The 25,504-nt window shown below is 52.1% G+C and overlaps 1 protein-coding gene across 1 annotated transcript in view; it reads right to left on the reverse strand.

The window, feature by feature from the left end:
• Positions 1 to 25,274, reverse strand: part of LOC309407801 (pinopsin-like) — a gene marked incomplete at its 3' end in the record, with an annotated part of 38,189 nt that extends 12,915 nt beyond the window's left edge. Inside the window, 5 exon segments of the mRNA XM_082003445.1 lie at positions 5,043 to 5,120; positions 5,123 to 5,327; positions 7,664 to 7,897; positions 21,386 to 21,714; positions 24,648 to 25,274. Coding sequence (XP_081859571.1) covers positions 5,043 to 5,120; positions 5,123 to 5,327; positions 7,664 to 7,897; positions 21,386 to 21,714; positions 24,648 to 24,975 — 1,174 coding nt within the window. The 5' untranslated portion in view covers positions 24,976 to 25,274.
• Positions 25,275 to 25,504: the final 230 nt, after the last annotated feature.

The raw sequence follows: 25,504 nt of genomic DNA on the forward strand, positions 1-25,504 counted from the left end.
GCATGCAGCTGGGTCAAGCTGTCTCCTACAGAAGCCATCAACAAATTCGAGGTGGTGCCTCGCTAAGGCTTTTGAGGTCTGGCACTTCTGCTCAGCCCAGTCCTCTCCGCTCACAGCAGTCCCCCTCCCAGGCACCTTGTTGGTGCTGCTCTGCAGCCTCTCTGGAATAACGAAGCCAAATAAATACGACGGTGCTCACCTCGTGGGAGGCGCAGGAAGGAGCCGGCGAGAGCCGAGGGCTGTGATGCATTTTGCAGATTAAAGAGTGGATGCTCGGGGCCGCATCGAGGCATTGGCGGGGCAGGGACCGACTCCGTTGACAAACCAGTGCTTGCTCTTTGGAGGACTTTTGGCTACGTGAGGGTGTTCAGGAAAGTTGATCAGAATTAACTCTTTGAATTGTTTAACTTGCATTAAACCTTCATGTGGACGTGGATTTCAAATAGTCTCACTTTACTGTAATTTACTTCAGCTCAATTGTATCGTAAAGCGGAGTAAAGACCACTTACTTGGACTTAATGCAGCTTAATGCAGCTTAACCAATTCACTTTAAATCCATACCACTTCATTAACTCCGACTGCTTTCCCTCCTCTGTCTTGGAGCAGGCGGGTCCAGAGCTCCTGTGTCCTGTTGCTTGGCACTTCTCTCCCAAGCCAAAGCAGCTTTTAAGTGAAGGATTTTGATGGCCTAAAATGGCCTCATCTTCACTTTTTCCCCTTCTGGAAATAGCCTTCCTCCCCGCTGAGGAACATACATTGTACGTTGCCACTGAAATCACCATTGTAATTAAGAACTATCTACAAGCCAGCCTCTGCTCCACTTATAATTGGAAAATCCTCTGGGAAGAACTGGAGAAGCTCTCGGTCTCGATCATCGCAGTGACAGATTTCACCGGCGGTCTCACTGCTGCCGCTAACGCGTTCCTCGTACGTGTAAATCACAGCTGGTAATTTACACTTTACGCGAGACACGTTCACACTTATCTGTGCGTTGCCTTCTGGCAAAGTGCATAAAGCTAGTAACGTATTTTAAAGTAAAATTACACGCAAACACTGTGGGTAGAGCAAGAGAGTTTGATGCTGCGTCCGCTCCCCTTCCACGAAAGGGTGATAAAGCTCCTTCCGCAAGGAAACCTGGGGGTGAAAAATAAAAATGCTGTGCAAAAGTCGGCCCCGGGCTGCCAGTAACAGCAGCACTTGCTGATGTTCAGCAGTCGTGAAGACAAGGCTCTGTTTTTCCTGTGGTGAAAAGAAAAGGGGCCACCTCGTATGTTCTCTCTGCTCCGGCTGCCGAAACAGCACCGAAATGCTGCCGAGCCCTTTCCAGGTTGGTTAAGGGGCTGGTTAAGGGGTCGTCCTGCGGCCGTTCGGCTGTCTGCTGCCGAATTTGCTTATCGTTTAGAGAGGCAGAGCCCCGCCAACTTGGGAGCTTTTTCTGGGGGCTGGGTGTTATTTCAGTTGGCAGCTGTGTGACCCGAGAGCGCTGCGGGTTTTTTGGGGGTGACGTTCTCTAGGGCCTGTAGGAGAAAATAGCCGTGTGGCCCATGCAGAAGACAAATAAAATCAGTCACTATAGCAACTGAAGTAAATGTTAATCGTGCTAAGTATGGCTCTCCCCTGGCACTGCGCTATGTGGAAATAACTTGTACGTCAGCTCCTCGCCTTTCTGGGTGCTGTGCTGCCCGTCCTCCCTCGCACGCGACCAGTCGACCCGAATTTCCTTGGGAGTCGCCTCTCCGCACCTCCTGCAGGGCCTCATACCTCTCCCAAGGGGCTTCTGCTTGTTCTGCGTCTGACACGGGACCCGGGTCTTTTACAGCGCAGCTGGTGTTTATGTTTAATTCCAGGCGAGGGAGAGGGCGACTGAGAATAGCTTTGCTTAAAACTGACTTTCAGACGACGGGCCCGAAGCGAGCCCCGGTAGAGCTGGTGAGAAGATCCCCATCTCGGGCACTGTGTTTCTCCCTGACATGGGCCCGGCGCTCAGTCCAGGTATTAAAGGAGAGAACGTTAGAAAACTCTTTCTCCGACACGTCCAGTGTTAAATCCGGCTGGCAGCCGGTCACAAGCGGTGTTCCCCAGGGCTCGGTTCTGGGGCCGGTCTTGTTCAGTATCTCTATTGATGATCTGGATGAGGGGATCGAGTGCTCCCTCAGTAAGTTTGCAGATGACACCAAGTTGGGTGGGAGTGTTGATGTGCTGGAGGGTAGGAGGGCTCTGCAGAGGGATCTGGACAGGCTGGATCGATGGGCAGAGGTCAACTGTATGAGGTTTAATAAGGCCAAGTGCCAGGTCCTGCACTTTGGCCACAACAACCCCATGCAACGCTACAGGCTTGGGGAGGAGTGGCTGGAGAGCCCTAAACCTGATTCTTCGATTTGCATCCAAATACTATGCAAAGTCTCTCTTGGGACGTGGTTTTTTTTTTTTTCAAGGAATCTTGAAGGATTCCTGGTGTGCTTTGTAATCTGAAAAATAACAAAGCACCCTTTTAAAAGCGTGCGCTTGGGAAGAAATAGTTGATGTGGTGTATTCGTTAGCAATAAGTGTGTCCGTCGCTTTGATTTCATCCACTAATATAATCTCAGCAAAAGCCTCACTTCATGGGTTCAGCTTCTGTATTTGAAAATACTTGGTGTTATTCAGGTTATTACTACAACTGTGGCTTAGGAATAAAAAAAAAAAAAGAACGAGCAGGTTGTGCAGTAATGTGTGAATATGTAGAAGGTTTTGGTAATGCCACAAGGAAAAAAATATAACCCACATCACCAGAAGGAAAAGCCAGCTTAGAGTAAAAACTGTAAAAAAATAAAAAATAACTATTTGAAACTATTTTGCATCGTCCTTGGGGGCTGCCTGGGGAATCTGCTGCGCCTGCAGAGGTCTTGCGGCAGTCATTTCTCAGTGCTGCTCTCACTCAAACGCAATGCTTGGTTTTAAGATGTTGGATGGTCTAGTCCAGGGCGAGATGTTTTTACTTCCAGGGGAGAATTACAGGCAAGTACAGCATCCTCGCTCCCGGGCAGCTGCAAGGGGTGACGGCGCTGAACTCCTTAGCGTTTCGCTTATTCCTGAAGGTGATGCATGTACATAAGTGTAAGGAAAGATCCAGCTTGGGCAGTCTGAAACGGATCCAACTCAAGCAGTGATCGGGGAAAGAAAATGGGCATTAACTTTTTCTCCCACATTACTCATTCCCCTCTGCGTTTCCCGGTTCCGGCTGGGCTAATGCCGGGTAGTTAAAGCACTGGGATACCCGTTTGTGACAGCTGCCCTGCTGGTGGTGCGGCCGTACGCCAGCGTGAAGCTCATCTGAAAGATGGCATGTCCCTGCAGTTTGATGGGATTTGAAAAGTAATTCTGCACAGAATGTTGCTATTTCATGTTTTCCTTCCCATTCGAGATGAAGAATGTTGTCAGAATATTGGGACTGTGCTCAGAGTTAAGGAGGGAGAAGGTTGTTTCCCGTTTGTTTGTTTTTAATTCTTCCTCCAGCTGTACTTCTGCAGCTTTCCAGCACTTTATTGTTTGCAGAAGACACCATCTGTCACTTCAGTTCCCAAGGATGGTCCAGGAGGAAGATCCTGTAAAAGGTCCCCGAGCAGCTTCCCTGATGGGGCCACTGAGACTATTCCGGGTAAAAATACGCCGTCCCCTGCTCAGTGCCGCAGGGCTTCAGCTGGGACAAACGAACGCGGCTGCATTGCTCACAGCCTACACCGACCGGCCCTTTCGGCTCCGCAAATACTCGGATAACCCTTTATCTAAAAAGAGCTGGAGTCACTCTAGCTTTTGTCTTAATGCGTGCGCACTGGCGTGTTTCCAGAGGCGAGGGCTTTGCCCTGCTGAGCGCTGCTTATTTGCAGAGTGTGTTTTTCACTGAGTGTTATGAGGAAAATATTCTTTGGTGCAATAACTTTGTAAAGTAATTAATTTAAAACGCTTGGTTTCTCAAGCTTGAGCTGCGATTTCTATACTTTGAAACGTAGCCAATGTATGCGCTTTAAATTTTAGGAGAGCTTGAAGTCTTAGCTGCGGTTCTTCGTAATCTGCTCAGGTTTGTACTGAAAAGTGAAGTGAGACTTTTCAGGTGCCGTACAATCCAAAACAGAGACAATCTGCAAGCTGATAGTTTTTCTAATGGAGAATGACCTGTTTGCTTCTCCCCTTCGCATGTAGATGGTTTCTTGCAGCTATTCTGCAGCAAGGTGCTCTGGATCTCTGTTTTCTTCTTGTTGGGTTTGGGTTTTTTTGTTCGGTTGTTTTTTGGCAGAAAGTCTTTAGAACATGGGGTTGGTTGGTTGTTTTTTTAAAAACCTTTTTCTAGAGGCATCTGTGTGTTTCACTTTTTCTTCCAAAACTCCCATAGAACTCCCAGCATTTGGTTAGGGAAGAGTCTTTGAGAAACAGGGAAATGGCTTATTGGTGAAATGAACTCTGAGGAAGCAGACAGGCAAGTTTTCATTAGAAACAAAGCTGCAAACTGAGGTTATTTGGCAAAACTCTCCCATCTGGACTCACTACAAGAAGGACATTGAGGTGCTGGAGCATGTCCAGAGAAGGGCAACGAAGCTGGTGAGGGGTCTGGAGCACAAGTCTTACGGGGAGCGGCTGAGGGAACTGGGGTTGTTCAGTCTGGAGAAGAGGAGGCTGAGGGGAGACCTTATCGCTCTCTACAACTACCTGAAAGGGGGTTGTGGTGAGGTGGGTGTTGGTCTCTTCTCCCAAGTAACCAGCGATAGGACGAGAGGAAATGGCCTCAAGTTGTGCCGGGGGAGGTTTAGATTGGATATTAGGAAAAATTTCTTCACCGAGAGGCTGGTCAAACATTGGAACAGGCTGCCCAGGGAGGTGGTGGAGTCACCATCTCTGGAAGTGTTCAAAAAACGTGTGGATGTGGCGCTTCAGGACATGGTTTAGGGGACATGGTGGCGTTGGGTTGACGATTGTACTTGATGATCTTGAAGGTCCTTTCCAACCTTAGTGATTCTGTGATTCTGTGAAAATCCCCAAACATGGCAGCAGGCCACGTGCTTGCCTACGGGGGCTCCCCCAAGCCAGTGGCGTTAGCCCGGCAGCCTGGGCCAGGCACTGTAGTGAGCCACCAGCACAGCTCTTTTAGCTTTTGGGGTGTCTTCTGGAGGCGGGTGTGGGTTGCCGGCGGGGTCGGGGCTCTCGGCCGAGGGCTGCCCGGCTGAGGCAGCCGCCGCGGGGCCGGCGTCGCCCTGCACCCGCTGCAGCGCGCGGCAGGACCTGGACGAGAACTTGTTGCTGGAGTTCGCGGCTGCCTTCTTGCACCTCAGGAGCGCCAAAAAGCACCTGTAAAACTATCGCAGACATGTAGAGAACAGCAAGTTAGCAGGAATTTTATTCATACCACTTTTTAATAAGTCAGGCTTCATCTTATGGTTTTTACGTTCTTTTAGGTTCCTGGAATGGTCCCGAAAAAAACATGGATGTAATAATATTTTATATTGGAAGTTGAATTGTTTTCTAGAAGAAGTAAGCCCTGGCGCCAAGCGGGAGCTCTGGCCGAGGGCAGGGCCTCTGCAAGCTAAGGCAGGACCTGGGGAGCAGGAGCTGGGGGAAAGGGGTACCTGCCCTTTTCCTTCACCGGGGAACGTCAAAGAGAGACGAGCAAAACCAAGGAAAATAAAAGCAGTTACTCCGGCCAGTGTTTCATGAACGAGGCAACGTCAGCACCACTGCAGTATTTCAGCACGACAGGGGACAGGTGACGTGCCAAAATCCGGACGGTGGTGTGTATATTTTGGGTCAGTTGCAAGTTTTTATTAATTTTTTTTTTTTGACCAGTTTACATGTTCATTGTCCCTTGACTAAAAAGCAGTAGGGAGGGGAGAGACCCAGAAATGAAATTGTTTCAGACAGGCCTGTAGCAGTCATCCTGTGCTTTCATTTAATACAAATATTAGTGACTATATGGTAATACAGAGAATAGAAAGGACCCTGCTGCATCATGAGTCTCGCCCCGTCCCGGGTGTGGGACTACGGCTGGGACCAGCACACGGTCCTCCCCTCCCCGAGGAGGCGGGGAAGGGCTGGGGCGAAACCAGCCCTGCGCGGGCAGGACGTGAGCTGCCTCCAGCCCGGCGGTGCAGCGGCACGCAGCAGCCTCCCTCTCCCGGGGTCGCGGGCTGCAGTTGACTCTATTTGCCGAAATCCCACGTGTGCTGATGAAGGGAGAGTTTATTTTCTGGTTTGGCCGTTTCTGGGAACCTTTCAAAGTACAGCTAAGTGTACCAAGAAAGTAACCTGCTCCTTGAGCCCTAGGGACTAATTAGCAGCAGCAGGAGGAAAGAAAAACAGATAAAATACCACTGTAAGAGGCACGAAGCGTGAAGGACTTATAGGGCCCATTTTTACTGGATTGGGAAAAAGAAAGGAGAGAAACCTTTGCACAGAGTGGATGACAGAAGAGCGGACAGTTGTCCTCATAAAGCTTCTTCTACTCCTCTGTTTTATCTAATGAGCAATTTTTTTCTACAGAGATTTAGGTCCTGACAGCCTCCCGACTGTACAAGCCAGAATCTAGTATTAGCTCAACAAACATGAGCTAATGCCACGTGTTTCAGGGGATGCAAACTCGGGTCAGCACGGGGGTTTCAGAGCAGTGGAACAGACACAAACTGCCACGGGAGGGTCTGTCTTTGCCCCCGTGCTAGCGTCCGAAGGCTGTGGCATCCTCCTGAGCGGGCAGCGGCATGAGTGAAAACGTGACCCTGAATCTGCACAACGTCTGTAGTCTTCACCTCACCTCACTGAACAGTTTCGGTGTCTTTTTCCCTTTGGAAAAATCAATACATGGTACGTATTTAGGGATGGAGCTGGGCAGGGCCAGAAATTCATGTCTTGCTGGAAGGATATGGAGAATCACCGTTATTCACTTACTGTGCACAATGTTCAAGCCTCTGTCTTGTGTTTTGCCATCTGATGGGGCTAGTCCTGAGTCCAGCCCTCTAGCTGGAAGTACAGCCCCAGCTAGGTCTGCAGCCCCTTGCCTGGTACCCTCCTGCCATCTGGTTTTTGGCCCTTTGCATGGCAGGAGGAGGGAAACACAAGGTGTGAAGCAAGTTGGGCTGTCCCCTGCTCCAGGGTCAGCTCCTCCAGCAGTGTTCTTAGACACATCCTTGGTGGCCATGGGTCCCACCAGCTGTTAGGAGGGGCAGAGTAGGACAGAAGAGTGACTGAAGAGTTGAGTTAAAAGAGTAAATCGGGGAAGAGAGCATTGATGTTGCAAAGAAGAGGCGTTGGGCAATGGGCTGTGCCGGGGCATGGCGTAGGGGAAGCAAAGGCTCATGTCCTTACAAGACTTTGTGTATCTGAATTGACTTCAGACAGTATCTGATGCCTTCACGCTTGCCAGAACGTTGATTTCTTCTCCTCCATGTTTGCTGTTCATCAAATTGTGTAGTGGAAAGGAAGGACCCATCAGTTGCTAGTTGGACACCTGGGAAGTTGGTTATCTAACTTCCGAAAGTCCATACCTGTCAATTAAATTTACTGCTCATAGCCCTTCTTCTGTGCTCCCTTCTCGTATGCTTTTTCAGTGACGTCACAGGTACACTCTTTATTTCCCCTCATTATTTCTTTACTTCTTGCATACACTGAATCTGAATAAGCATAAAGATAACATTTTACTTACCTGTTTGTTCAGAAATATGTAGATGATGGGGTTGTAGACTGTGCTGCTTTTGGCAAGGAGGGATGGGATGATGCTGGCCGCAGGGGTGATGAGACCAGGTTTCCCAAATGTAGCTATAAGCGCCACAGTCGCATACGGCAGCCAGCAAAGGAGAAAGCAAATTACCATCACCACCACCATGATCAGGATGCGCTGCTCCCGCGTCCGACCCATCCCTTTATTGATGCCGCTCACCTGGGTGGGAGAGAGGCACAAATACGCAATGAGCGGTGCTCATACTGGCCGCGGGTGATGACGCGTGGGGGTTCCTGGCGTTGGCCGCACTAGGCGCAGGCTTGGCTGTGTCATCTGAAATGTTGGTGGCTAGAGAAGAGCTGGCCAACGTGGGCAGGGTTTGTATGTCGTGAACCCAAAGCGTGAATGTAACAGTTGGAATCGGATTGGCGGTAGTGCTGTTCGTCTAGAACAGCCTTCTCCAGCCTTCTCTAAATCACAGCGTTTCACATGAGTGTCCTGGGCAGGAGGGAGGAAGGGGGAACCTGCCCCGGTCTGACCGGCCCTGGAGAACAGCTGGGCCCAGCGCTCTGCTTGTCTGAGCCCCACCAGCGGTGATGCACCCAGCCAAGAATGAAAGGCTCCGTACCCAGAGGCCGCTGGGGTGGGACAGGAGACAGGCAAGAACAAGACTTTGAGAGAACTTCTTCCCCTGAATCTATTGGAAAAGTCAGCAGCTGAATTCAGGCTCCTCCTCTGGACTTGGGGCTCACACGTCCTTGTTAAGTAAATCATGCTGTATATAAATACTGATGTTTTAAGCCTCACCCTCGTTTCTTAGTTTTCAGTATGTTTTGAAAATTGGACCTTTTACAGATTGTTTTTACAACGTTTTTGCTGCAGTGAGCATGAGAAACGAACTACTAACTACAAGCAGTTTTATGGGGAATCCAGCGGGATGTGTTTGTATGCTGAAAGTCACCTTGAGACTAATTAAAAAACCAAACCAAAACGGTTCAAAAAGTAGAACATATCTCTAATTGCTTGCTGAGGGAACTCTAATACCGAGTACTTTATAAATATCCTGCTAATGTGCAAATGAAATCTTTTATGACACTTGTCTGTGATTTAAAAGAAAAAGAGTGGTATTTGCCACTAGGCAAATAAAGTTGATAATCAAAATATTTCCATTAGTGAGAGGTGAATATTTCACTTGGAGACACCCACAGGCATCAGGAGCTCAGATTTATTCACAGACGGCTCCGACAGAAAGCTCGCATGCGTCTTCTTATATTTCATGGAGTTGATATGAATTCTGTATGACGTTTTCCCTGTGTTCAGATTTTTTGAAAGCTTGCCCCAACTTCACAAGGTGCTTAGGCTGCGTGATGATGTAGGAGCAGCTGGATTGGGGCAGGGGTGTATGGGGCTAAAAGTGGAAGAGGAGTTGCTTTCGGTGTTACGTGCGCTTGATTTTTAGACTCCTGAGGAGAGGCACTGAAAGGCAGCCGGTTGCCTTTATCCCCACACAAAATCCCAATTTCTTTGTGCTTTGCTGAGAACCTTCTGCCCACCTTCCTATGCCAGGAGACGGCCCGGGCAGGTGGTGGGCGATGGCTTGTGAGCCGCGCACCTTAAGGAAAACCAAAGATCCTTTTTTTTTCTTTCTTTTTTTTTTTTTTTTAATTTCTATTGATTTTAGAGAAGGCTACCCAACAACCCTTTCCTCTTGCTTCAGGTAAGGTCAGAGAAGAGAAATGTTTTCTGGATGTTTTCCCCATCAAAATCAGACTGGTGTGAGGCTAGACGTGAGAGGAGGACGCTGGAGAGATTTTCTATTAACAACCTTTAGCAGAGCTCAGGTCCCAGGGCAGCTGGAGTGGTGCTTGGTCTCTACATCTCTTTCCGAATACCCTGACGCTGTGTGGCACAGCTAAACGGGGAGGAAAAGCTGCTTTTTGTCACTGGGTTGAACACTGACGTGAAGCTAGCGGGGTATTTCTGATGGTACGTGTTCCACCAGCGCAACGCACCCTTCTCAGGCAAACCTACGTCATGTATTACTCTCTTTACTTTTCAAGTATTTTCTCCTTTCCTTAAAAAAAGAAAAGCGCGCAGCTTTCAAACTGGTGCTGCCAGGGAATGGCTTCGCAGGCAAGCAAGGAAAGGTTTTAATTTCCTTGCCAGCAGTAGGAAATTATTATTTTCATCCTACGAGGCCAGAAAGTTTGAATATCCTCCCCCTTCTGTAATTCGCCTTGAAGCATTTTTGCTTTTAATTGCGAGGGTCCCCCAGTCAGTCAAGGAAACCCGAGACCTCAATATTAATATTCAGGGCACATGCGGAAAAACTTTTGCAGAACTGAACAACTCAGCAAACCCTGAAACGTGGCTGGCACACCAGCAGCAGGTGGGGACACAGGTATTCCACACGGCTCCAGGGCTGTGCCGAGGCTTTCACTGTCGGATCCACTTCTGTAGACGGACAGAAGCAAAGAGCTGCGCGAGGCTGACACAGGATGCGGTGGGCTTTTACTTTAATTTTGTCTTAATAACTTCCAGGGAAAGTAAAAGCACAAGGCTGGCCCAGGTAGCTTGCCCGGGTTGTCTCTGGCTTAGGGCTAACAGCAGTGATGCTGCCGCAGGGATCTCGCGCAGGGTTACCCCGGCCGTGCACCGAGCTGGGGTGAAGCGTCCATCACTTCTGGTTTAGTCAAAAATCTAAACCTCAGTCTGCTGCGCAAGAAGTTAAAAAAAAAAAAAAAATTAAAAAATCACTGTTTTAGTGATTAGTACCGAGTTAGCAGGACTGGGGGGTTCATCTCCAGCGCAGCTGGAGGCCCCAGTCTCATCTTGCTCTTACCGTGGTGTTTTCACACGCTGCCCATAGGTGTTAATGTTTCCCACGGCAAACCAAGAAAAAGGTCAGGAGTGGTTGGGAACCTCTGCAGACATCTGCCATGCCCAGTTAAGGTCCTGACCACGTTTCTCCTGGGCTTTGTGCTGCTCTCAGTCCCTGCCGTGGGACGTTGGGGACCGCTGCCGAGCAGCGAAAAGATGGTTCCGCGCCGGGCTGGAGTCGGATCCCACGACAGCTTCCGTGAGCAGAAAGGAAGTTAATGTACTGGCAACGTCCCCGGGCGTTCGTGCTGCACGTAAGCCGTCCTTTTCGCCCCGAGCTTGCCGGAGCCGACGTCGCTGTGCCCTTTCCAGCCATCGGCCGGAGCTTGATCGCAAAGATGCCAAACGCTGAAGGTGCCAATGGAGTATTTAATCCCGTACTTTATATAGGCATTTCTATACGAGCTGCTGGAATATGCGCTCTCTGAAAGCCACCCACGACTCGGGGAGGGGGGGGTTGCTGGATGCAGGAGTTCGTTGCGCTGCCTGTTTGCCTGGGACGTTCTAAACCATGACGTGCCCGTGCTGCGTGTTAACTTCTGCTCTTAGACAGGATCCATGGAGGAGAAGGCCATGAACACAGGAGAAGGACGGTTCCTGTGCTGAGATCTATCACTTAATAGCCAAGTTACTTTGTGTTTTCGACTACAGAGGATCACTGATGGTGATTCAGCCTGCAGAAGTGACTAATTTGCCTCTCTCTTTTTTTTTTTTTTTCCATTGACAGTAATTGGGAACTTACACATCCATCCTCCTAGTGTAGGAGTGGAAATGCTCACAGATACCGCGTTTGTGTGGTGTGGCACTGGGTGTCACAGACAGGCGAAGGACGTGGATGCGAGACTAATGCAACAAACAGTAAGAACAGGTTTAAACAGAGGTCACTGTGGACACAGCAAATTCCTGGTTGATATTGCTGACACATACTCTGCAGAAATAACAGAGTCATCACATTGCTAGGAAAGCACGACGTGCGTTTTCAGCAATGGATGTGGAAATTGCTCGGTGACATCCAGGACCAGAGAGCGCAGCTGAGTATACCCAGGGCCGCCTGGGAGGTTTAGCCACGAAGCTCCCACTGGGATTAATTCCAGAATCCCCAGGTTGATCTGAGAATCTCAGCTGAGCGACTGGCTATGTTTTCTCTTGTTTTTTGTGAAACCACTATGGTATTTAGAGTTTGGAGAATTGACAAGGATGCTGACGGGACTAGGAGGATGATCCTTGAGAAATGGTGGAATAAAGGGAGCTAGAGGGAGAAAAAAACTCAACTGAATTGGGTATGCGATGGCCTGAGCACACCAGCTGAGGCCCCTGGCTCACGTGAGCAAAGCTGCTGTATCTCTCTAAAACGGGCGGCACAGACACCCCTGAGCTGTGGCAGCAGCTGAACCACCTTCGGACATCACTGCCTGTTCATCAAGAAATAGTGCCCGAGTGCGATGAAATCAGATATACCCGGTTATACTCTGCCCTGGTGAATTAATAGCTGCAGTTACTTGAATACATACTGGAGAACTAGACTATAACCTAATAAAGCTGCAATTAAATTGCATCGCCTGTACGTTAAAGGTCAACCCAATTTGTTCTAAAGTGGATGTGAGACTTCCTAATGGTCCCTGCACATCAGCTTATGTCCTACTTTAAAGAACTGATAAATGTAGGTAGTGGGTTTGCAGTAGGTATGTCGGATGCTTCAGGGGAAAACTCTCAGCCCTTTGAAGTGTTACTGTGGTGTCTGTTCTTGATTTGATGCTCATAAGTCAGGTCAGGAGATCTATGGGCATCCACATCAATACATCTGTGCGTTGCTTGGAAAGAGCTATGGGGTGCTTACAATGACGCCGGGTGTACCCTGTGCACAAAGCAGGCTGCCAAGGGAGCCTGGTGAGCGGGGACGGGGGCTCCAGAGACCATGAGACCTCTCGGCATGAGAACAGCCTACCCCTGCAAGCATGGGCTTGCTTAGCCAAAGGCAGAGCAAAAAGAAATGGAAGCCCAGCAGAAAGCTTCAAACAGTAAGTCAACAGAGGCTTACAGAGAGGGAAGAAGTTAGCCTTGGACCCTATTGCTGGGGCTTAATGAGAATTTCCCTGAAACTCTGACACAGTGGGCGGTGATAGAGTGGCCAGTTTAACAGTAGCTCGTGGTCTCTCCCAATAATAAAAAAAGATTTGCTTGGAGAGGAAATACTGGTGTTTATATCAAGGAAAATAAGTGGCTGATGCTACCATCCGGAAACATTGCAATATCAGATTAGATTTTATTTTTAGGGAAGTTTTTTTTCTGGCCCTCCTAACATCTGAGTCTCTGAATTAGGCTTAAAAGCTTCTCACTGCAATCATAAAACTTAGAAACATGTTACCTGCATTCATAATGAAAATATTTTCATATAATCTTTGACTCGGAGCTTAGGCTTTCTTAAAACGCCCATGCATTCAGTGCCTTGTCACGAACGCAAGAGTGAGAAAAGCAAGTTGTCAACTTTGTTATAAAACTTTGTTTTAACGCTTGTCCATGAGCGGAATGCTTTGCTCCTGGCAGACCTTGTGCTTTTACTCCACAAAACAGATTTTACATTGGTGTAGCAGGTTTGAACCCAGCGGGTTGGACCGCAGCACAGCACAGGGAGAGATGGGGAAGAACAAAGCAGGAGACAGGCCTTAAATGACTTTGATGTCAGAGACAAATGAAAGATTCTAGGGGGGCAGGTCAGTGGGAGACAACACAATTAAGAAAGATTAATGAACCCGGATTTAGCAGTCAAGAAGATGAAGAAGCAGTTGTACTTAAGCAGTAAACCATGAAGACTGAGTTGTTCTTTTGCTCTTGAAAAATGTAACCGTCGTGAGATCAGCAGAATCCACAGTAACGGGGGTAAAGGTAGAGGTGGTGGGGGAGATCGCGGCCACCGACCCAACTGAGGGACTACGTGAATGACCCCCCACTCTTTCTAGGAGCATGCGCGATAATTTAAATATGTGTAACCAGTAATAAGCACTGCGGTAATTACTAGCCAATGAATGTAAATTTGAGAGGGTTCTCTATTGTTTTCGCTAATCGTGTAATGGGGTAAACATGTGGCGACTCCTTTGTGTGGTGTGCTGGCTCTGTGGAATACCACCCAGCACCCCTACCTGCGCAAATATCCTTTAAATAAAACACCTCTCCTCTGTGTGTATATTGGCGTGTTGCGCACCGGGTATACGATCCCACTTTTGGGACAACAACTTGAGGCAAAGAGCATGTCACTTGGAAATTTCTGCCTCTCCGATTTCCTAGTGTGCTGCTTACCTGGTCTAGATCTAGTAAATTAGCATCTCGTGAGGCTTAGCAGTATCATCGTCCTGATGACAAAACCCCAAATTCCTTCATCTGAGTCAAAGACAAACCTTTTCTAGTGCCCCTTGCACGATGCCAACTAAGCAAGTTCCCAGCTGGCTGGGCTCGTTGGGGTCCAGGTGTTTCCTATGTGCAAGAGGGTAGCTACTAAACCCCTCTGAGATGTATATATATATAAATATTTGCATACTAGTTCTTTGGGGGTGTGTGAGTCCTTGTAGCAGCTGTGGAATGGAAGAGGTTTATCAGTCCTCTCAAAGTCACAGAAGATGCACCACCACCTTCTGCAGGGACAAGCAGAGCTTCCCCGCTCTGCCTTCGGTGAAACTGGGGGGTCTTCTGGCTCCTGCTGCAGCCCGAGCAAAGCTAAGCTAGCGCTGGGAGCAGGGATGGAAACTGATTTAAAATAGTTGGTATTAGTTTCAGGAGGAAATAATGCAATTATTCTCAAGGCTGGGAAACCTTGGGGGTGCTGCTAGTCTTTGGGGCACTTAACTTTGTAAAGCAGAAAATGTTTACAGTTCGAAGGAAGGATGTCCTTTGGAGTTATTAGTCTGCATAGCACATCTGTCGGTGAGAATGAATACTGAAATACTTCAGCACTACTTAATGTTCACACTGGTTTGGTTCCCCTCCTTCTGCATCTTTCTTTGATGCTTTAATCAGTCATGACTGTGATGATGGCACATTCTTCTCACTGGGAGTGGAGGTTTTCTCAAACATTGTGGGATGTCCAGATACAAAATGAAATACTAGCAGAACAGGAGCCTCAGGATATGTTCACCCCAGGCTGTCCAGAGCGTCCTTGGGGTGTCCAGGCAGCAGGGCCAGTCCTGGCACGCAGCAAAGCCCAGACCTGGAGGCTGCTGCCAGACGTGAGGAAGGGTGTCCTGGTGCCTCCCCTCCACAGCGAACCGGGAGACCCTGTACCGGTCTCCCGAAGAGCACAGGCAATAGCTGTGCTCCTAGAAGGGTATGTTTTAAAAGCGCATGGACTGAATTCAGCGTATGTGGTAACGGCCAAGTACAGCTGTGAGAAGGCAGCTCCGTGCTGATGCACTCCTACGTGGGATCCTTGCAGTTGCGGGATGTCTCAGGGAAGACTCTTGGTCTCCTCTGTGCGGAGCGTTTGCAGTGCTAAGCCTCTTCCCCCAGGGAAGAGGGAGCCCTCTCGGTGAATCCGGAAGGCTGGCGATGCGGTGCTGTGCCTCTTGCACCTTCCGGCACACTCGGGCACGGTATTTGATCATTTGGGGGCGAAACCTGGCTGCTGCCATGGAAAACCCGTGGTGTTTGGGGCAGAGCTGCGTTGTTAGGCTTGAAACGGCTCCGTGCCCGGGGTTAGTGGTTTGCTCTCCTTTCAGTGCCCGGCGGATCCACCCGAAGGGCAAGTGGGAGCCCTTTGGGTGCCGGCTTACTGTGGGGGCAGGGGAGGTCCTCCTGTAAAGGCCAGGCAGAGGATCTCCCTCCGGACTTGCGTTTTTGTGGTATTTTGCTCTGCCACGCCTCGAAGACCAGTCATTAGATCCAGGATTGATGGGTGAGGGGGTGTTCTCCCAAGGCAACTGCAAATGAGAGGTAATTTGCCTTTGCCTCGCTGACCGGGGGGCATTTTAACCAGTGTGTCAAGCACTGCTGCGCGGGATGCTCCTGTGGGGAGATACAGATGGGATTCGCTCATTTGCTGAGCCTCCTCGTTAATTAATGCCTGGTGGGTAGCGAGGATGTGAGCCTGGGCTGGCGCCGTGCTCTTGCGGTAACACAGAAGAGCGTCACGAAGAGCCGGCGGAGGAGGAAAATGTGGTTTCTGGCGCTGGCGGGTGACGGTGCTCTGGGACGGAGGAAAGTGCGGCTCAGACCGCGGGGCACGGCTGCTCCCTGCTGTCCTGCAGCGTGAAAGTGCTGGGCGAAACGGAGCTTCCCTCACCGCGAACGCTTGAACGCTTCACTTCTGAGCTTTTGAAGCACATGCTGAAAAGTGTTTGAGCTGGGGGGGGGGGGAGGCTCACAGCTGCTTTGTTTTCAGATAGAAAAATCCTTAGTGTGCTCATCAGGTAAGCGAGTGCTGTTGGACAAATCTCCACTGCACACAAACACCGTGGCAGAGCACAAGGTATGTCCCCTCCAGCTCTCTGGGGAAGCTGAGGACCCTCGCTGTGCCCTGCTGCCTGAGCAAGTCCTCCAGGGAATGCCAGTACCCGGGGGTGGAAGTGTTGCCCCTTGCTTCAGAGCCACCGCGTGGCCTGTGGCCCTCGTTGTACGCGTGTTTTGCGTTCACGTAGATGTCTGATCTTCCAGTGCTCGTGGTTATTGCTAATGGAAGAGCTCCTCCAGCTCGGAGAGGGAGCACTTACCGCAGGAGAACCTGCAGCAGCGATGAACCAAGTATGGGCAGCTCTAACGATGAACCGAGTATGGGCAGCTCCAACGATGAACCAAGTATGCGCAGCTCTAACGATGAACCAAGTATGGGCAGCTCTAACGATGAACCAAGTATGGGCAGCCCTAATGAGCAAGAGCACCTGCTACCATTTGAGTGGGAAAATATAAAAGCATCCCACGGTTGCGTTTTCACTGGGATTGAAGTCAAATGAAGCAAAGAAAACCAATTCCTTGGTTATTTTGTGCTTGGGTGGATTTTCTTGTTTGCAAAGGTGATTGCTTTCCGCGATCACCTGGGCTGCACTGTTACTGCAGGCTCCCCTGGGTCCCGCTGTCTTAAGAGTGATTTCTCTCATCTGGCATCTGAAGTATTTCAGTACTTGAGCGTTAATGCTTCCTGCCTTTGGGAATGTGTTTGTCTCACATCCCCAGTTCAGTCTCAGTTCGTTCTGGGTAAGCACTGCGGCGGCATTAATAATTGTCTAGATAAATGCTTGAGGACCAGTGTAACTACCCTTTCCCCTTCTGGCCAGTGGAAGGGAATTGCTGGAAAACAGTCCTGTTTTCCCCAGTTTCCTCTGCCCAAAGCTGTACGAAACTATTAGCCCGACGTTAGAAACTGCTGGATGTTGGACTTGCTAATCGATGCAGTGAAATGAATAGGTAACACATCAAATGCCGTGCTGCATTTTTTTTTCCTTTCCGTAACACTTGAGGGACCAGGGGAGGGCGGTGGAAAAGGCGTGCAAGCGCCAGCTGGGGAACAGGAGCTGGGGCTGCAGCCCCGCCGCAGAACCTGGCCTCTGACCGGCTTTGCTGCTTCACTGCGCCGCTCCTTTCCTCCCTGTGAGGAAGGATGCTCAGGCAGGGTGGGACAAGAAGGGGAACTGAAAGTCTGGAAACTGGCCAGATTTGGAGTCTGAGGTGAAAGAGCTGCTAAACCTCCCTTAAACCGTAGGAACTTTGCATCACTGCACTTACGGCAGTTTTATGCTGGCGTAACTCAGCCCAGGGCAGGAGTCTGTGTGGAAAAGCCGAGTGTTGAGCCCATGTATTAATTTCCAAGGATGAACCACAGTCAATAATTTGGAGGCAGGATTTCAGATTCATTTGTCAAGGAGATGACAGAAGAGTGGCCTGTCAGTGAACTAAGGAAAAAAAAAAATCCACGCTCTAACATAGTGATACAAAAGCTGGAATTGATTATATTTGCATTATGACAGCTCATGTGAGAGGACTCTGCCAAGCTTGTCAGAGACTCTCAATAACTACTTTTTAACCTCTGTGCTCAACAAAATCATTTATCTGTTTCTAACAAACATTTTTAAGGTCTCGCGTCCCGACTACAGCTGTCCTGAAAGCCGGTAGCAGAACCGTTGTCTCCTGCAACTTTCATGGATGCAGCGAGGGAACTGCTGCCTCTTTGTCGCTTTCAGTGAGCCGGTTATTTCCGACAGGGATTTCCTACTTGCGATGCAGACCACATTTGACGGGACAGTTCACCCAAGCAGGTATGTACTTGGTGTCTTCACACCCCATGCCTTGGGTTGGGCACGCCGGTGAAGCCCAGGAATGGCCATAAAGATACCTTGCTTCTCCAGGACATCCGAGAGCTCAGGTTGAACCTGATGCTGGCTACGAAGTATTTGCACTAGAAGGAATCCCAGGCTATTGTTTTTGGTAGCCCATGAATTGTTTGCATCACTGGGGTTGTCTTTGAGAGACTTGTCCACGTGCACCGTTTCTGCTGGCTACAGAGGTTTTGAAGCAGTAGCTAGACATGACCGAGCTTTTCAAACCAGCACGGGGATTTGGAGGGAGGACGCATCCAGCTTTCCTGTGCTGCCCAGCTTATGTCCCAGAGGGTTTCCCCAGCCGCGAGCAGCCACCGGCACGCTTCTCCCCGAGACACGCTCTAGCCCTGCTCGGGCTCCTCGGACCTGCGAGGGCACCAGGTTATACCAAGTACGAAGCGGTTGTTGGATTTGCTTTTCAGCTCCTCGCAGCCTGCTCCCGAGCGGCTGCCGGCTGTCTCCCAGGCTCCGTTTCACTTTAGTCATCTTTGACACCTTCTAATTCTACCTGAGCTGAGGGATTACAGCTTCCCTGCTGCGGCACGTAGCGTGGATGAGATCCTGTGTGCTGATCTGAGGCTACATATTCAGCTTTGGGGAAAACAACAGGCTCTGGAGGCTCTGCTAAGAAAACCGAGGCAATTCCAAAGCCTCCTTGCAGCAAAGCCCAGTCAGCAGGGCTCCGCTAGCCGCTCCGCTCCGGGACGGGACCAGCCGCGGGAGGCAAAGCTGGCTCCTGCCACCCCGCCGGGGGCTGCGGTGAAGCCCCCCGTGCGGGAGCCTCGGGAAGGAGAGGCGAACCCTCGCACCAGCTGCCTGCCACCGCACGGCTCCCTCCTGCTCTTGCCGCACGCCAGCCTCCCGCTTCGCCCGCCCTGGGCACGGCGTGAAACGGCGAGGAAAGCAGAACGGCTGCTCAGCAAGGAGATAACAGGAAAGCTCAATGAGTTTGGAAACCTAAATACCCGTCGTGTTCTGGTTTTCAGCGTTTAGTCCGGACGAACTGTAACGTACTGTACACTGTAACATGTTCAAGCTCCTTTGGTATTCATTCGAAATCGCTCAGCGCAAACCCTTCCCTCTGGCCATTGCCTGCCAGCCTGAAATGAGCCTCGGGGGCAAAAACGGGTCCTCTCCTAGTGGTGACGATTTTCATCAGGTTTAAGGACACTGTGAGCCTGAAGCGAGATGGCAGGATCTGTCGGCTGCTCGCAAGCAGCACCGGAGACTCTCAGAACCTGGACTGATTTCCAAGATTTTAAGCATCCCTGCATATCTCCCGTGATGACAATCACGTCAGAAACCGGAGCATGAAAATACAAATGTCAAGCGAAAGAATGTAATTTTTCATGCCTGGCTGAAACCAAACACCCCAATCCCCCACTACAATTTCACTCCTGTAAAGTGGTGCAGACAACCTCGGTTATGGGACGGTATTCACGACAGGAGTTGAAAGCATGATAAAAGGCTTATGGAGCATCACCTATAATTTGGCATCTTCTAAAAGCACAAGCGTCTGTTGTTCAATTCCTTAAACATTTAGCTCGCACGTGAAGCTTATTTTTTTCAGTCTTTTTTTCCTCCCTCTTACACACGCCGGGGTTTTGCTGCTTCTGCACCTCGCTGCCATGAGGGAACTCATCACCCCTGAGGAAGGGTGCAATAGCCCCTTGCACCCCGTTCCCATTCCATGCCTCTGCGGTCACTGGAGGACCAGTTCCTACCACTGAAAGGGTCCCATCACTCGCTGGGTTTGCAGGGGGCTCTGCTAAAGCTGCCGAGTCCTGCTGCTGCCTGAGCTGGCCACAGACTCATGCTCGCCCTGACGGGAGCGTCCAAAGCGGTCCTGGAGACGGGCACCTCTCCGGGGCCTAAAACTCACTTGTTAGGTGATGGGTGCATCAGTGGGAAGAGTATTTAATATGAAAACTTACACCCCTCGATGCTCCCACCTAGGTGCAACCCCAGCAGAAATAAAGGCTCTGTCTGCCGACACATCGGACAGCACGACCTTCTCACGGGGAACAACTCTCCGTCCAGGTTTTCTTGCTGTTTCTCGCCCGTGGAGGAGCTTTGGAGGGGAAGAGCCTCTCCTGCCGGCACTATCTGCTCCAGCCTCGGATATGGTGACTGGTATTGTGACTGGCTTGCAACCAGCAGCACCTCTAAGCCAGTTTTTGTAGCTTCAAAAGATTGGAAAAAAAGAGAGTCCTGTGAGAGCCAGCCCCCGCCTGCGCTCCGGGGACAGGTCTGAGGTGGCGCGGGAGCCGCCGCCGTCGCAGCAAGGGGTGACCAAAGAGGACTGAGCTTCCCATCGGGGGAACGAAAGGTGTTTGTAACCAGACGGCAGGCTGGGAAAGGCCGGGAAGGATTAACTCAAACATCTCTGCGGATTTGGCTTAATTCTGCCCAAAGTCCCAGAGCAATGATAAACTTAAGTTAAATGCTTCCATCTGCAAACGTGGTTTATAGAGTGATTTTCATCTAACTCCCTCATCTTTCAGGCGCTCGCTGCGCGCGCTGGGGCAAAGCCAGATCTCATAGCACTGACGGAGCTTGTGCCCAGCCTGGGGTGGGCTCCGGGGCCAGGCGTGGGGCTGTGCCGGGGGAGATCGGGCGGCCCGGCCTGAGCTGCCTGGTCCTTGCCTTCCCGGTCCTTGCCTTCCCGGTCCTTGCCCGGCCGCAGGCTGGTCCCTGACGGAGGGGCTGCCATGCTCCTGGGTCCCCTCCCAGCGTCGCCGTGCCGCGAGGAGGCGGCGCTGGTGCGTCGCTCCCCGGGACTTGCGGGTAAATGCGGATGCTCTTCACAAGGGAAGAAAAACTTGTGCATCAGCGTTTCCAGCTGCCTGGCAGCGGCAGCCCTGGCTGCGTTCCGCACCGCGCGCTGTACTGGGTGGGTTCGCTCTAGTGAAAGCAAATCTCTCTTATGGATTGGCTTTGTTTTGCGTGCAAGGGGTAAGCTTCGTGCCACAGGAACGCTTTACAAGTTTGTATTTGCTAAACTCCAGCTTCTTGCTTTGCCTGGATCCTGTCAGCAGCTGGATTATATACGACTTTTCTTTCTCGCACCCTTTTTTGCAGGTTTCACGCTCATGCTTTCAGAGAAGAAGCACTGATCTTCCAAAATCACAGGTCCTACGCCCTCCACTGATCGTACAGCCTCTGCACCTGCAGGTGATGCTCACCTCTCCACAGCCTTGCTGCAGATTTAAGTCCTAGGACCAATCTCATCAAGGTAGGTAAGTCCCTCCTAGTTTTAATTAGGGGTAATTGGGAGTATCTCGAGTGGCCTGGCAAGCTTCCCTCATCTGCAAAACTCTCATAGGGACTTCCAGCTGCTCACACTTGAGTGTGACTTTGGAAGCCCTGGTAGAGTGGAGCCCGCCACCGGGACACTCACAGCAGAGCTAGTTTCCAAAGGCTGGCAGCACATCTGACAGCAGAGAAGTTACAAAGGTGGAAAATGGTGGTCACTGGTTTCTGCTTGGTTTGGGGTCACAGTAAAAAGGCAGCTGAGGAATCTACTTACCCGCCTTACGGCGCACAGCAGCTTCCCGTACGAATAAACAATAATGACAAAAGGGATTACAAGGCAAAAGATGAAAAGACATACGATGTAGGACGCGTTATTAGCGTCCTTTGAATGCCAGTTCACAGAGCACGTTGTCCCCGGTCCTTCTGGCCCATAGCTGCTCCAGCCGAAAAGAGGGGGTGCAGTCCAGACCAAGGAGTACGTCCAGGACAGGACGATGCCTGTCCATGTTTTCCTGTAGTTTGTGGGATCGGCCTCTGTTGTTCCCGTCATGGTGCGGTAACGTTCATAAGAAAGCACGGCCAGCGAGATGAGCGAGACGATCCCTGCATCAAAACATACATTTGTATTAGCAGAAATGCCTGAGTTAAGGCTTTGGTCTATGTCCTGGAGCGATGCTTCAGGCTAGAGATGGGGCTGATGGCAACGGCTTTGGAAACCCAGTGGGCAAGGACGGGGCTGGCCGTGTCCCCCTAAAAGCGAGGGCTGCCTGTGCTGCCGAGGGCCTGCGCTCACCCACCAAAAGCTGCGGAGCCTTTCAACGCGCGTCCAGCCAAAGCAGGTCTGTTACAAACGCTGAGTGGTAAGTCAGCACATCCGTCTGCACGTACACACACGTGCGCGCGCGACCTGCAGCAAAATCCTGGTTTCTCTGTATCAGACTTGGCTTTCGGTGCACCTGCAAGACTTAAGCTTTAAAGATCAATAGCTGTATTAGCCCAAAGTTCAGGGCTTACCCAGCTTCACAGGCTTCCTTAAGCATCACTGCTTCTGCTTGAAATAACGACGTCGGCTCTTTGCTTCCTGGGATTTATACTTTCTCCCAGATCTCTTCTCTCCCCCCACCCAGCCCCGCAGGAGAAGTGTGTGAGGAACAATAAATGTCCATGCCCACCCTCTGATCTCTTCTCACAACCTTCCCCACCACTCCCCATATACACGTGAAGGTGTTGAAGCACACGCAGGTAGTGAAGGAAGCAGGAAAAAGCTGCCCCGTCCTCCCCTCTCCCCAGACGTTACTGTCTCCGGGCGCTTCTCGGCTGTTTTCGTGCAGCCGTACGAGTGCTGGAGACTCACACCAAAGCCCCTGACCCTGTGCCGTGCTGGACCGAGAGAACGTGGCATTCTCACCACAAAATGTACGTGAGCAAGGGCAGACACTGTGGAGGGAAAAAAGCGACTTTACTTAGGACATTTGGGGGGTTGGAGAGAAAAGACAGTTCTGTGAAAGTGGGAAGAGGGGGTGTGTTACTGGAGGAACCTGCTTAAATAAAACCCCTGGTGAGAGCCAGGAGAGCTTTCCTTGCAGACCTTCTGTCACTCCCAAGGAAATCACTAGGTCACTATAAGATCTGTGTCTCTCGGTGTTGGACCACCTTCAAAAGAGCATGAGGAACACGGGAGCTTTCTTGCTCGAGTTTGAAAGCTAACTCTATTCCAAGGGCAACAACTGCAGCTCATTAAAGCAGTGCATTTCATATCTAAAGCAGGAGGACATCTTTGACAGTCAGAAAAAATCCGAATGCTCTTTACAGGGCAAGGCACCTCTTCTGAGATGCGGTAGATGAGAGGTGCCCCTCTGCCAGTGCCAAAGCGGAGCCGCCTGAACCCCTCTTGGGGAAGCGCAGCCCCCCGGGTTTTTCATAAGGACCTAATGCTGTGCCGTAACACAGAAATGTAGATTAAACCAGAAATGTAGATTAAACCAGAAATGTAGATTAAAACAATGTCACGCAGCCCGCCGTGCCATCAAGCGCCCTGGTGTGCCCCAGCAGGGCTGCGCAGGGCGCGGGCAGCAGCACAGGTCTCCTGCAGTTGGGGTACTCTCAGCAGACACAAATGGGGCGAGAGAATCACTTAAACCATAGATTTCTTCTGCTGGGCGGGGGAGATGTTGATATTACAGTTTGTAATTTCCCCTCCACACACAGGTCCCAGGCTGCATTTTGGAAGCGATGCTGGCAGGTACAACTGAATGTAGCTGGAGCTGCTGGTTAATGCTGACACGCTCTGGTTAAACTTTCTTTGGCACGTAAAGGTTTTACATACGCAAAGCCGGCTCGCTAACCCTGTGTAACTGTCACCAGGGAGAGGGCTGGCAGCAAACACCTGAACTGCAGCTGCAAGCGTTGTACCTTTAGAGCGGGTGTACGCGGTGCCGAGCGTCTCCTAAAGCAGCGCCGTGCGGCCTGGGCGCGACGCTAAGCTGTTCTCCTCGGGTTGTTCGGGTCTGTTACTGACGGGCAGAGCGAGGACTCTGCTGGTAAAGCTTCCGACCTGTACGAGTGCGAGCTGGGGGCGAGCCCCACTGATGTGTGTCCGTGTCTGGAGTGTTAAAACAGGCTGGGAGATTTTCAGCACTGGGAAGCTTGAAAATAGGAGATATTGTTCGACTTAGCTCAAAGAGACGTTCTGAACGCTGCGGAGCTGGGAGGACGACGCAGGGGCAAGTCTGCGTACCTGCTGTCCCCACGGCCCTCTCGCCGCTGCACAGGTCTCCCTCCTGGGAGACCAGGCGAGGAAGGGGCCGGGTAAAGGCGGAGGGGCACGGCCGATGCCCTTCCCTGCTTCCCACCCTCCCTTGCTCTGCAAACACGTTCGCCTTGCCCAGAGTCACCCCAGTCCCCAGGGCCTGGAGCTCTGCACTGCCCTGCTGCACGCCGGGGTGCTCCCGAGGTCCCCCTGCCCCGGCATCACACCTGCCCCGCATGGCAGCACCCTGGGGCCTCGCCTGCCCCCGCCCCGCTCCCGCTGCCCTCGGGGTGCGCGGCGCTGCCCGTTCCCGCGGCCGGGGCGCGGGCGCAGGTCTGAAAGCCACAAAGCATCACAGAAACCGCGGCTGCGGAGGCGCGGGGCTGCCCGCTCCGCTTTCGTGCTTTAAAGTTCGCGGAGCTCTTCCGCGGCCCCCGGGCGCGCGCACGCCGCAGCCGGAGCGAGGGCTCGCGCGTAACGCTGCCCGGCGCGTCGCGAGCTCCGTCCCGAGGAACCGCAGCGGGAGGCGGGAAGGTTTAACCCCGGTCCCGCGCCTCCCGCGTGCCTGGGGGGGTGGGGGGTGGCTGTGTATGTATGTCCGTCCGTCCGTCCCCGCCATGCCCGGCTCTCCTGCGCGCACACCCTCGGACCCCGCCCGCGCGGGCTGTGCGGCTCCTCGCCCCCCGCTCCCCCGTCCCCTCCCCGCGGCGTGGGGCCGCCTCCTCTCCGTGGGTGCGGACCCCCGCGGCCTCCCCGGGTGCCGGGGAGGGGGGGGGCTCCCACTCACCGCAGAGCGCGTTGGCGAAGCCGTGCCAGGCGCAGGCGGCCCCGGGCGAGCCGCGGCCCCGGGCGGCGGCCAGCCCCAGCGGGGTGCCCAGCGCGCAGACCAGCAGGTCGCTGACGGCGATGTTGAGCAGCAGCAGGTTGATGGGGGAGCGCAGCGCCCGGTAGCGCCAGAAGAGCAGCAGCACCAGCAGGTTGCTGCAGAAGCCCAGGCTGCCCACGGCGCCCAGGCAGACCGCGGCCGCCAGCCGCCCCGAGGGGCTCAGGCACGGCCCCGGGCCGCGGGCACCGGCCGCGGCCCCGCAGCTGGGAGCGGCGGTGGGCACCGGCATCCGCGCCGGGCATTGCAGCCGCCGCCGCCTCTCCGGTCCCAGCGCACCGGCGGGGGGTTCCGCTTCGTTACGCTAATGAGGAAGGCGCGCAGGGCCCGTCAGCAGCCGGCTCCTCCCCGCTCTCGGCCCCGCTCCGCCCCCCGCGCCCAGGGGGCTGAGACCGGGCGCGACCTCATCACAGGTGTGGGTCGGGATTGCGGCTCGGAGGGGGGCCCGAGCCTGGCGCCGAGCGGCCGCTGTGCTGCGAGTCGGGGGAGAGCGTCCTTCAGTGCTCTCCTGTCCTGCGCTGCACCCACAGCACTGCCTGAAGACCCCCGCGGAGGCAGAGATGGGTCTGGGGGGTGTCACTATCAGAGAATCACAGAATCACCAAATCATTAAGGTTGGAAAAGGCCTTCAAGATCATCAAGTCCAACCGTCAACCCAACACCACCATGCCCGCAAAGCCATGTCCCGAGTGCCACGCCTACATGTTTTTTGAACACTTCAGTGACGGCGACTCCGCCACCTCCCCGGGCAGCCTGTTCCA

Source organism: Phaethon aethereus (genome assembly GCF_964289735.1).
Source record: "Phaethon aethereus genome assembly, chromosome: 9".
Taxonomy (NCBI): domain Eukaryota; kingdom Metazoa; phylum Chordata; class Aves; order Phaethontiformes; family Phaethontidae; genus Phaethon; species Phaethon aethereus.